General features: G+C 46.1%; 1 protein-coding gene across 7 annotated transcripts in view; it reads right to left on the reverse strand.

Annotated features, from left to right (window-relative positions):
* VPS13D (vacuolar protein sorting 13 homolog D) overlaps nt 1-13,014 on the reverse strand; it is a 236,970-nt gene that overhangs the window by 16,338 nt on the left and 207,618 nt on the right. The window contains exon 68 of one of the 7 annotated variants that reach the window (XM_038531973.1): nt 11,553-12,597. The exons of the other annotated variants lie outside the window; for them this stretch is intronic. Within the exon in view, the coding sequence (XP_038387901.1) occupies nt 12,555-12,597 (43 nt within the window). The 3' untranslated portion in view covers nt 11,553-12,554. Of the gene's footprint in view, nt 1-11,552; nt 12,598-13,014 lie in introns of those variants that run through there. 7 annotated transcript variants of the gene reach the window in all.

Below are 13,014 nucleotides of genomic sequence, written 5' to 3' on the forward strand. Positions count from 1 at the left end.
CATCCCATTTAGATAAAACATTTGCTTATTGTTTGGCACCCCATCTGGAACATAAGCTCCTTTATAAAAAGGATTTTGTTTCATTCACTGCTATCCTGAGATCTAGAACAGTACCCAGCTCATACTTGAAAAACAACAAACATTAGTTGAGTAAATCAATGAATGCATTTGTGGGTGGGTGGGGGAGAGGCGTAAGGGCCACTTCAACCATGGAACTCAATAGTAAAGGTGGTATGCAAACTTTGGAGGAGTTTGAAGACCAGAGATTCTGAGCCTTGAAGGTCAACAAAGTTAAGGCAAAATACGAACCAGCTAGAGTCATATCTTCTTGGTAGAAAGGTCAAGGGTATGTTTATATAGTCCACTGATCAAAACCAAGGAAGGGGCAGGAGGGCACGGTCACAAAATCAATCTCATTGCTAACACATGTATTTTCTTTAAAGGAAGCAATCTTTTCATTACTATGCAAAGTGGGAACAGCATGCTACCAATGACAAGAAGACTTACTAAGAGTCCTAAATTCCTCTGGTGGAATCCAAAGAAGCCAGAGAAGTCAAGGAAAGGCAGCTTGTTTCTGGACCTGAGCTCCTAGAAATCACATCTTGTAACAACTATGAAATAGCTGAGAGTGTAAGTAAGTGTGCCCCATGTCATCACATTATCAAATAGCTGCCTGGTGTATACAGTTACTTCTTTACTGCATGGCATCCCTCAGGATCCTCCCCAAATTTCATGAACGCAACCTCACCTCCACTCACTCCCAGCACAACTCTGAAGTAAACTATAAGCCCACCCAAACACCAGAGAACAGGAAAGTCGAGTAGCTCCCTTGTGGGTACATACTACCTATCTGTTAAGATTCTTTCTTTTTTCTTTTCTTTTTCTTCTTTCTTTCTTTTCTTTTTCCTTTCTTTCTTTTTCCTTCCTTCCTTCCTTCCTTCCTTCCTTCCTTCCTTCCTTCCTCTATCTATCTATCTATCTATCTATCTATCTATCTATCTATCTAGTTTCTTATCTGTCTTCCCAACAGGTCCCAACAAGTTTCACTTCCCTGGTCTTCATTCTGTGACCAACCAACCACACCAAGGGAAGGCCAGGTGTAGAGTTCAGGCACTGCTGACTGGAGGAGCTTACTATGGCATTCAAGGCTCACTTTTCATGTGGACATAGAAGAAAAGAGTTCAGCTTTGCCCTGGAAGGAAAAGGTCTTCCCTTAGAGTCTTGTAACTCTAGGGGCTGCCAGATGGGGTAGTTTAGAGATACTCTTAATAGGAGCACAAAGGGGTTAAAGGAATTCTTCCCAGAATCCCCTATTGCTTCATTGCTCTTGGTACCTGAAAAACTATTCTTTCTTCTCCAAAAGTCACCTAAAATTTTAACTTCTAAGGTCCAAGTTGGAGGCTGCAGGGTGGGGTGTGTGTGCACACTTAAAGTCACTGTGCGTGAACACATTTGGCACCAAACTTAATCAAATAGTTGTAAACAAAAAAACATAAGCTAGTGTTTTCAAAACTCGTAAGCCAGCAAAAAACTTCAAAGTGCTTTTCTCCAGTGCAGGGCCCTGTGTGATGGGACTGTTTTTCCCGATGACGATGGCACTCTGAATTCAAGTAACTCTCTGAAACCAGTGTGGCTGTTGGTAATAGCAGTCCTACCTATTTCTCTTGTGACTCAGGGACATGGAGTATCTATCTCTGAGTGACAGGTCTGAAGTCACTTTCCTGTATTCATGTTCCCTGGGAGCCTATGAGCACCTGGAAGGAATGGACTCTACTCCCTTTTTCTTTTAAGCTGGGCTTTACTTGTCACTAGGCTCATCGTTACCCTCGGTTCAGGGCCCACTGTCATCATTGGCTTTTTCTTTATCTTAAATGGTACAATAAACATCTGTGAAACCACGCTTCCCAACACAAAAACGCCATCATTGGCCATAACCTGAATCTCCTTGTGTGGTCTTCTGTTGTTCCCTCCCCGTCTCCCTCCGTTCCTCCTCCACCTAAGACAGCCCCTATTCTAAATCTTGTACTTATCGTTCCTTTGCTTTTCTTCTTCATTTAGCCTTTTTTTTTTTTTTTAAAGATTATTTATTTGAGAGAGAGAGAGAGAGAGAGAGCACGATCAGGGGCGAGGAGCAGAGGGAGAGGGAGAAGCAGGCTCCCCTCTAAGCAGGGAGCCTGACATGGGGATCGATCCAAGGACCCTAGGATCATGACCTGAGCCCAAGGCAGATGCTTAACTGACTGAGCCACCCAGGCACCTCTTCATGTAGTCTTATTATATTTCAACATATTTCTTATTATATTTCAACATATGCTCTGGTATAGTCTTGTTATATTCTTTGGTTTTAGTTGTTTTAGGCTTTTGAAAAAGGATGTCACTACCTTCTTATGTTTGGGGACTTACTACTTCTTTTTAAGTCATCCAGCTAAGATTCAGCCATTCTTTTGTGTGCATCCATAATCCATCTATTGTATCTACTTTTTATTATCATCCCATTGTATGGATACACTACCATTCATCTGTTTTCCTATTGATGGTACACAAGTTATTTCCAGGTTTTGCTATTATAAACAAGGCTGCTATGAACATTCCTGTACATGTTTCCTGGTGAACGTAGGCAGGCAATAGTTGCTTTGTGTATATATATATATATATATATATATATATATATATATATATATATACAAACATATATATATATGTTTTGGAGGCATTTGCTAGATCACCAGGCATGAATGTTACCTAACAAGACAATTTAAGTTGTTTTCAAACTGGCTGAATCAATTTACACTCCTCCAGCAATGCATGTAAGAGAGCCTCGTGATTTCTTTCTTTTCCAAGCTTGTATCATCTAGGACAGCATTGTCCAATAACACACAGCCACCTGTCACGTATGGCTACAAGCAACTGGAATGTTGCTAGTGTGACCACGGAACTAAATTTTTACTTATTTATTTATTTGGAACTGAACTTTAAAAAATTAATTTAAATTAAATTTAAACTGCATGTTCAAAAATACTGATCTCAATTTTCAAATTTTTGCTGCTTGAGTGGGTATAAAATGGCATCCTGGTTTTTTTTTGTTTGTTTGTTTTTGCTTTTAAAGATTTTATTTATTTGAGAGAGAGAGAGAGAGAGAGAGAGAGAGAGGCAGCATGAGTGGGGTTGGGCAGAGGGAGAGGCAGATGCTCTGCTCAGCAGGGAGTTCGATGCCAACTGACTGAGCCACCCAGGTGCCCCTCCTGTTTCTTCTTCTCATCCTCACCTTTCATTTTCAATCTAGAGGATGATGGTGTCCAATACAAGAAATGGAGTAGCTGTGGCGCCTTGTGTGCAGATGCTAGAGTCGAAGGGTCAACTTCTAAGGTACGCTGGCCCAGTACTGTTGGACCATCCTCTGGCCTCCCCCGCTTGCCTTGCCCCGTCTCCTGATCACCTGTGCTGTCTGCATGTGCTGCTGCTTGGGTAGGGTCTTCGCACTCCAGCTCTGGGGATAAAGGATCCTCCATAACACAAGGGGTGGCAAAACCCTGCCCATTCCCCTCTCATTAGCTGACAGCGTCTCTGACACTTGGCATGAAAGATGGTTTAGAACAGGAGTCCGTTTAGTGCCTATGCAGCGACTCTGCCTCCACAAGCCTTTGTTTAGCCAAAGGTCTGTGGTGTATTTAATTGCTGCCAGCTGGGGGCTTGTCGGCCATCTTAAGCTCTCAGCTGCTGCGGTTTATAAATTTCACAGTGTATAGAAAGAAGCAGGCCTTCCAGTCAACCAGCTAATCCAAAATGTCAGCACCAAATGAACTTGAGCTTTGAACTCCATGAAAATGTCAGAGAGTCGGCTGCACAGCACGGACGACTCTTCCCCCAGGGAAGGGGCTGCTGATACAGTGGCTGATACACAGCAGATATCCCCCCAGCGAGCACGATCAATACACAATCTGGCCACTGCTATCTGACATACATACACTGGAGGCCCCAAAACCAAAGATGAGGATAATGCAAACAATCCATGTCATTTTCTTTAGGCAACAGTAAATCCAAAGAAGGTGACACAAGGAGATCTAACCAATTCCACTTGGGTTGATCTTGCCTTTCAGCCTGGGGGTCAACAGTTGGCCAGCCATTATTTGTTCTTCACTTATATGATGAGTAACTATGTCATAGCTCTATTAGTTGAAGACAGATGCTGTACACACAGAGCCACACCCCTATACAGCGTAAGTTAAGCTATTAGTCGGTTGCAAAATTCATCATGGCCAATGTCTATCAACCAAGGAAGGTTCAAAAACAATCAGTAAATGAGGAGAAAGTGTATGTGTCAAACACATGACTTCCTAGTACAATAGAATGTTTATTCGACTGATGACTGCCATCTTCCTCAGGGGCTGTGCGTACTGACCCCAACGGAGTGATGGATTGTGCCTGCATTTACTTTATGTGTGTGTCCAAGACTTTTGTTTTAATTAAATATCTCACAGATATATACTGTGCTCAACTGAGCACAAACAGTTAAGCTCAGAACAGAAGGTCAACCCAGACTATCTCCTCAAATATTGTTAATGGATGACATGCTCGACCGAATGGTTCAACCAAACATTTGTCAGTTCTCTAAAAGGTCTCAAAGGTCTGTCTAAACAATACTCTGCACTGGAGTGTACAAACTGGTTAAAAGTGCCTCCAATACCCAGTATGGCGTCTGGGGGTTGAAGAAGCCTGCCACGTCATCAGTTCCATCTCATCTCTAACCTCTAGCCTTCTTGTCCCTACTGTCCCCACATCCAAAAACTAAGTGGGAAAGGCTTTTTCCTCCACAGATTTTACTCCTTTCAGTGGACACTGTAATCAGAGGAGATTCCACGAGAGGATGACAGCCTCTAAAGTTTGGCTCAGTTTACAGGAGAAATTTCCAGCCCCCATGTTCCATGACAAACAGAAATCCACTTTCTAGAACCCACTCAGAGACAGCATTTAATCCATTGGTTTAATAATAACTGCTGAGCTCTGGCTGCACTAAACCTTGAACCCAGAAAATTGCACCAAATATTTGCTACGACAATTTGGAATTTGAACACATGAAAAAATAGGTTGGGCAGAATGAAACTGAGGATCCAAACTAAGGCGGCCAGAAAAAACGAGCCTGCTCAGAGCCTTGCGAATGGCTTGTGTCTGCCTCTGCCCCCATCTACCCACCCCATGTAATGACTTTTCCTAAGCTATCACACGCATAGGCCAGCGCCAGGCCTTTTGGAAGACAGGGATGAATCAAGTTTCTAGGGACTTTGCTGGAGTCTAATGTAGAAGGTAAACATAAGCAGGTGATTCTCATGCGGCAGGCAGTGTGTGTGTGTGGGGGGGGGGGGGGGGGTGTAGGGCACCAGGAGAGAGCCCAGGCTCTGTGGCCAGGCTGCCTGGCTGGAACCCCAGTTCCACTACTTACAAACTGTGACCTATGGTGAGTTGTGTAACTTCTTGGGGCCTTGGCTTCCTCCTCTATAAAACGGGGATGATAATAATGAGGCTGTTGTGAGGAGTAAAGAGTGCATCTAAGTGCTCAAAAAAGTGCCTGGTATGTGACAATCAATGAAATGCTGCCTGTGATGATGGTGGCGGCGAGGATGGATATGTGGAGAGTGATGATGGTGTACAAGGTGGGCCTTTACCTAGCTTAGGTTGCCGAAGATGGGCTAGGAACAGGCTAGGGTCCAACAGCCAATCTTTCTGATTAGGTTTTCTTCGTGGGGAAACTGCTTCAGACAGAAATAGTTCCCTTTCCTTTTGCTTTTTTGTTAACATTCTACTTCCTTCTCTCTAGAGTTCGGAAGTCGTATGTGGAACAACACACAAAATCTGTATTGTATTGTCGCAATGGAAAAATGTGGGTAAGATGCTGATTCATGAAATCGTTAGAAATTATATTACTATCGCCGTGAAGTTTTTAGTAATTTGACGTCCTGCCGTGGGGACAACGTTTCCTGGGCTGGGCTTTCTCTCATCAGTGGGATTCACACCTGACTTGTTTATAGGGGTCAAGGCTTCCTATAACCTAACACATGTTTTGGGGACCCCATGACATTGCAACTGTGACAGCTGGTAGGACTCATGCCAACAGATACGCCTACTGGGATTTAACCTCTAAGAACAACATTGCTCAAAGGTTCTTTTCCTAGGCAACTAACTGCCTCGGGTAAGCCTACCTGTTCAAGAGGGCGGGGAGTGCGGGGAGGTGGGGGGCCGGGGGGTGGAGGGGGGGCAAAGCCAGCTGGCTTCATTAAGAATTCCAATCAAGTGGATAATGTTATAGTGAGATAGATGACAGCCCAACAGCCTCAGATTTCCTAAGATGCCTTTTTTGCATCCATTCAAAAAAAAAAAAAAAGCTTATAAAGTGGTTTTTGCAACTTTCAACATCATCACAAAAACAAGGTATTTGACCAACACCAGCTTCATTTGTGTTCTAAGCACAGCATTCTGAACCAGAGTGTAGTGCTTACAAGAATCCCTCAAACCATGGACAAATTCCTTACTAACTTGTCACCTCAAATGTCAATCCCAAGATATTTTACCTGGGACAAAACACACAATTCCTGATAAACTTGATTTTATGGCTATTAAGTGCAAATGTTAATGATCACAAACTGATTAAGCCAAATACACCAGATCTTTTCTGATGGATTTCTGGCAATTGATTACTAATTTCTTTATTTAAATCTTTATATTATCTACTTTCTCCCAAAAGTTGATCTCTTTTAAGAGAGAGATGAAATTTAGGAGACTGGTCATCTGAGAAGAACATGAGGCTTTGGAAAAAGACAAACACAGTCTAAAGATGGACTAGAATCCAAGTCCTTTCACTTATTAGCTGAGTGATCTTGAAGAAGTTATTAGATTGCTGGCAGCTTCAGTTTATCAATAAATGGGAATACTTACTTGGCTGATAATGTTGAGATATTTAATATGTGAATAGTACACAGCACAGTGCCTGGCACACAGTAAGTACTTATAAAAGTTGTCTCTCCCTTACCCTTATTCAGAACCCTCAGGTGTTCAGTCAATAGAAAATACCAAAATGCACAACTTTCAAAGTTCAGATTTAAATTTTAAGCCTGAAAAACACTACGGACACATGATTTACTGAATAGGTACAAAGGGCTCACAAGGAATACATCAAATGTTTGGATGCACGGGTGTGCGCTGAAGGAATAGGGCCTGAGCGTTCACTCACCCATCCACCCCATGTGCTTAAAGAACCGACCTTCAAGAGCTAGAGCTAATCCACCTCACAGCTTGCTGAATCACACCCAGTGGCAAATTCTTACCATTGGAATGGATAGTCTTAGAACATTGCCATTAATAAAATTCATCATAGCAGAGGTTTTTAAAGAATAGTTTTAGCAGCAAAACGCTTTCTCTAAAGACGTCTGCAAGATACCCTGAATACACCCAATCCCTAAAACGGGCCTGTTTGTGATTTGTTTGGTTTTCTCAAGGCCACCTGTTCACCTGGGCTGGGAGTTCCATAGGTCCTTCCCTTCAACTATCAGACTATGGCTGCGAGGGGCGGGGCGGGGGGGGTGGGGGGTTGAAAAAGGAGAACGAGGGAATGGGAGAAGATGCCTCAAGATGAACTAACACTGGTCATGAGAATCAAAGTTTCCGCACAGCTTCCACACTCTCCCCGGGACAAACAGGCTCTGCTTCAGGCCCTGCGCTCGGCCTGGCCTGGTGAAGGGTCACTCTGAGGCCCTGGGAGGACAACACACCCCCCTGCCAGCCACCAACCTCTTCCAGGGAGGGGGGCTCTCGTGCCGAAGCCGGCCGCGGCCTGGAGAGTGAGCTACGTGTCGAGCAGAAGCTACGTGGAGCCAGAGGTTTTGGTCGCTTCCAACGCCGTTGCGGCCCAGCCCCTAGTACAGTTCCTGGCACAGGCGTACACGTTAAATGGACAGAGCCACGGCCACAGGCTGGGTCAGCCCTGGAGGCAGGAGAGCTGGAGCTGCTGTTGCTGGAGCCCAGGGAGCGGAGGGGCAGTCCAAGGCCAGGAAAGTCAGGGGCTTGGGGACGACCCAGGAAGCCCTGGGGCACAGGCACGCTGGAGAGTGAGGGCCTAGAGAGTTAGGGCCGCGGTGGTGCTCTCCCAGGGAGCAACTGGCTAGCTGCCTGGGGGCCCTGGGAGACCGCGCCCTGTGCACTTCTCCAGCAGTGGGGCCTGGTATTCTGGAAACTGCTCGGAGGCCCAGTCTCATCTGGTCTCGACACGCCGCGGTGCTTCCGCAGCTCAGAACCTTCTGACCAAGATGACCGGTTCTCTGTACCAGCTCAAATTCCAAGGAGAACTCTCTTCAAAGGATTTTAATGCATGGCTTTCATGAGCTCAGTCACCTACTTCTCCTCATCTTCCTGCTGACCAGCTGGTGCTTTTTTATTGTTTGTCATCAAGTTTAACGTAACCTATGGCTGAGCTGTCTCAGAAGCCAAGGTCACCCTTAGTCAAATCTGCCCCTCCACAAACAGGAGAGGGCACCTTCTCTTTGAATGTGTGTCAAACTGGCTCTGGCCATCATTCCGATGTCCTCAAGAATATCTTGGATTTTTCAGGCAAAAGAAGAGATTTTTCTTTGTTCTGCCACAGTGGCTGGGTATAAAGCCAGAGCAGGAATAAGGCAAGGAGAACATCCACGTGTCTGAGTGGGGAGTGGGTACAATGGTGTCCTTTCTCTTCGGACAGGAAGGAAGCAGAACACAAGCTGGCAGCTCGGCGATACCTGCCGGTGCCTCTACTAAAGGTACACGTCTGCCTGGTGCCATGACGTTCAACCTGGTGACAAAAGACTGTTCTTTATTTGGCGATAAGAAGGTCACGCTGCCTTATAATTAAGTGCTGCCAGTGTGAACATGAATGGGACTGCTTGCCATAGTCCATCAACCCTTGGCAAACTGGTTTGTTTGGTCTGGACAGCAAACAACATTCCACACTACTGGATTTTTTTCTCCCAGATCCCCTGCGGCCCCATCACCCCCCAAACCTTTTTTAAAAATTACAATCTGTTCTGCTGTCTCAAGTTACATTCTGTAAATAATAAGCAACACTGATGAAATGCAAAAAGCTGAAAATTTGTAAAGCAGAAAGATCTGCAGTGTGTCCCACATCTGTGTCACATTAAACATTGCACTCAACAGATTTATGGATTCCTGTCTAATCAGCACACAAGGGTGACGTGGGCCAGAAGGCTCTTATGCCACATGCCACAGCAGGGCTGAGGGCCACCAGAGGTAGGCAAGGAGGGGCAGGAGCTGGCACCAGGAGGTGGATGTGCCAAGCTCACAATGCAGATGACACATGGCTGCCGGCGGCCTTGGTTTTGGCACATGTGGGTTAGAGCCTGCTGCGGTTAGGTCATGGGAGAACAAGCACCCGGACCCTCCTCCACAGTCCTCAATGCTGCTGAAGCTGGGCCCAGGGCGGTTAAACTAAATAACATGTTTTAATGACAAAATGTCTCATTTGAAGGAGTTGGCTCCATATACATTAAAATGACTATAATATAAAAATAGAACAGAAGGAAACCAATTAATGTCCATTTGGTAAAATGCTTAAAGGCTACCGGAGATGATAGCTGTCATGCTCGGCAAAACCCAACCCCATCTTTATTTCTTCCAAGCACCTCTCTCCCTCTCCTCCCCCGCCCCCGCCCCACGCGTGCACGTGCACACAGAAGCACAGGCGCTCACACTAACATTTAAGAAAAACTGGCACAGCATGAGAGAGAAACTACATGTTTTAAACTTGTGGCATCGTGTTGAGTCCCTGAATGATTATAAGGCTCCGTGTTGGAAAAAGCCAGATTCAACAGCCAGTCTTTTACACAGAGGAGCACAAAGAGCCTCTAAGGGTACTCCATGGAGGAACTTCCACTGCCACCTTGACCACAATCTTCCCATCAGCCTTTGGTGACAGACACCAGAACAAAGACGGCTGGGCCACCACGGTCCACACCGTGTCCCCACAGCTGCGTTTACGGTGCTGACGATACATGGGACAGGCTGATTTCACAACATTCTGATAGGAATTTTTTAAATTAGTGTTCCATTTCATGGAGGAGGAAATCGAGAGATTATCAAGATTGCTCAAGGCCATTCAGTTGATAAGTGGCAAAGCCAAACCTGATCTTGGGTCTTTCTGATGCTCTTGGACTCAGTAAACTTATTACCAGCCTGAGTGCTGATGAAAATCTCTTTAGTAAATACTCTGACCCATCACTGTACTGAGCATTCTGGACATCCCAGAGGGATGCCAAAGAAGGCAGAGCGTGGCCGCAGGAAGCTTATAGTCCAGTGGGGAAGGCAAGGCTGACGTCTTTGACATGGGTGGAGGAGAAACCTAGAAAATGCCTCACTGATGAGACTGCTAAGAAGTCTGGCCCCACAGACAGAGGGCATTAGGGGCTTCCTGGGAAGGCCTGGCGTCCAGCTGGGTCCTGCCTACAGGCAGAGCAAGATTTGTAAGAAGACAAGATGCAGCATCAGTGCTAATCTGCCAGGTTTTACAAACAGGAACGAGTGGCCACCGAATACTGAGGAATCGGAGGAAACGAACAAGGTAAGAGCTGGCCAGCAGACCACTCCACGTACGATCCTAAGATGTTTGATTGAAGCCTCATTCTCAACGCTGAAGCACCTGCCTGGAGAACTGTGGGCGGTGACAGCTCTCCTCCCCTACAGTGGAGGTACAGGCGTTAACTCACAGGGATTCACACAATGACTAACCCAAATGTCATTAATACTCGGGAGAAAGATACGTACTAATAGGGAGGAGAAACGAGTTAAATGACAACTACTGGGAGGGTCGGTCCAAGAGAGGAGGAGAGGGGACAAACTCTGATCTTGAGGGCTGGGGACAGGGTTGGGGAGACGAATGTGCAAAAGGGATTCACCAAGCAGGAAATCCAAATGGCCAGCGGAAGTAGGAAAAGATGCGTCCACACCCGTCATTATCAAAGAAACGTGTGCAGTAACATGGAAGCATTCGTTCTCTCAGATCAGGTCAGCGGGGACCTGTAAGAGTCACAGTGCCTTGCTCTTTAGTAGAGGATTCACTTCATAAAACTCTTGGCTGGAGCTCGAATGAGTGAACAGCCGGGGCTGGCAGAGGGTCAGAGAAACGGGTCCCCTCAAGCACTGTGAGTGGGAGCACAGAGCATTTCAACTTCCTAGAAGGCAACGTGTCATGTGTTTCAAAACAGGTAAGTGTATTATTGTATATATGCAATCTAATATACTTTTTAAAAGATTTTAAGAGACACAGAGAGAGAGGCAGAGACACAGGCAGAGGGAGAAGCAGGCTCCCTGTGGGGAGCCCGACGTGGGACTCGATCCCAGGACCCGGGGTCACGCCCTGAGCCCAAGGCAGGCGCCAAACTGCTTGGCCACCAGGGATCCCCTATGCAATCTAATATTATATAAATGTTAGAAATCATGACTTACTTCTGGAATGGAAAGACATCCCAGCGTCACTGTGAACAAGGTATGTGCTCCTGTTCATGTAAAATCATATACGTGTGCGCACACGTACACACACACATATCTATGTACACACAGAGATACCCGCCCAAGGTGCAACTGTTAGCCTTTTGGTGATTATCAATGGCCAGTGCGACTGAGTTTTTTTTTCTTTTCTTCTTTAAAATGGGAATAACAGTATCTATTTCAATGGTTTGCTACGACAAGGTACCTTGCAGGTTTTGGGAACAGTGTCCACACACTGTAAGGGCTCATATAACATTTGAATTTCCGCAACAGCTCACATTTGTACATATTTTCAAACTCAAACGACAGGGACTATTCTTTAGAAGATGATTCAGGGCGCAGGGTCTCAAACACCAAAACGTCTAAAGCACAAATGAGTACAAATTTCCGTCACATACTGTCCACAAGCATGGGCTGGATACAGACTAGAAAGAGTCAGAATGGCCAGGCTTCATCCAGAATCGGTTTCTTCTGGAATAAGGAGCAGTCCGAGTGGAGATTTCTCAAGAGGAAAGGGGCAATGAATTGACCACTACTATCCTCCGCCACTGCATCCTCCAAGGCCGGGAGGCACAGCCCACCCTGTACTGATGGTGGTGAGGGCCACTGGGGTTGTTTTGGGAACCTGAGGGTCCTCTGCAGGAGGCTACCTTCCCAGCCCATCTGACTTCCTTTTCCAGCCCTATCTTGCTTTCTGACCTTGAACAGCAGAGCCAGGGCTTCTCTCGCTTGCAGCAGGCGGCCAGCTCAGAGCAACGTGCCCTGACGGATGAGTGGGAGGTGGCGGACCTGGCTGAAGCCCAGGTGCTCACAGCATTCTCCCTACACAAGCCCTGTGAGGCAAGTCAGGGGCTGCAAAAGGAGCACTCTCAGAATGGGCAGAAGCAAGAGCACTCTGCCTCCCAGCTTGCCCGAAATTTCCTTCCTGCGAACACGGGGAGAGAGAACATCTGGAACTGGTTTTGAGGCTCTCCAGCTGCAGAGCCACTAGAGTGAAGTTCGGGTTTCACTGGAAATTGCATTTCAGGGGCTTATAGACTGTCCTTTCTGATTCTCATCAGGGTGAAGTACAACCTAGAAGACAAGCCAGTTCACAGACCAAATCAGTTTTGCTTTGAAATGTTCTCCTTTCCCCATCCCCCTTTGAAAGCAGAATTAATGGTCCAGGTGGTGAGAATTCAAAAAATGAAAGAAAAGGGCACGGGGTCATCTCAGGTGCATTTCTATGCCTTCGCAAAAAGCAGACGCACCCCCTGGGTCAGAGTCGACGCCAAACCTTCAGAGCACCTTGTCCTCCTGGGAAACAAGAACCAACAAGACTGAGCCCATTTGAATTGTCGGACTGGGGCTTGCCTGTACAGGACTAGAAAAAAATGTGGATTCAGCATGTGTTAGAGCTTGTTGGGAGCCCAGGAGGCAGCAGGGAAAGATGCTAGATCCTTTCAGACAGAGGGGACAGTGGAATGAAGTCCTCTCGGATCTGGGCCAGCC

Source organism: Canis lupus, chromosome 2 (genome assembly GCF_011100685.1).
Source record: "Canis lupus familiaris isolate Mischka breed German Shepherd chromosome 2, alternate assembly UU_Cfam_GSD_1.0, whole genome shotgun sequence".
Classification (NCBI taxonomy): Eukaryota; Metazoa; Chordata; class Mammalia; order Carnivora; family Canidae; genus Canis; species Canis lupus.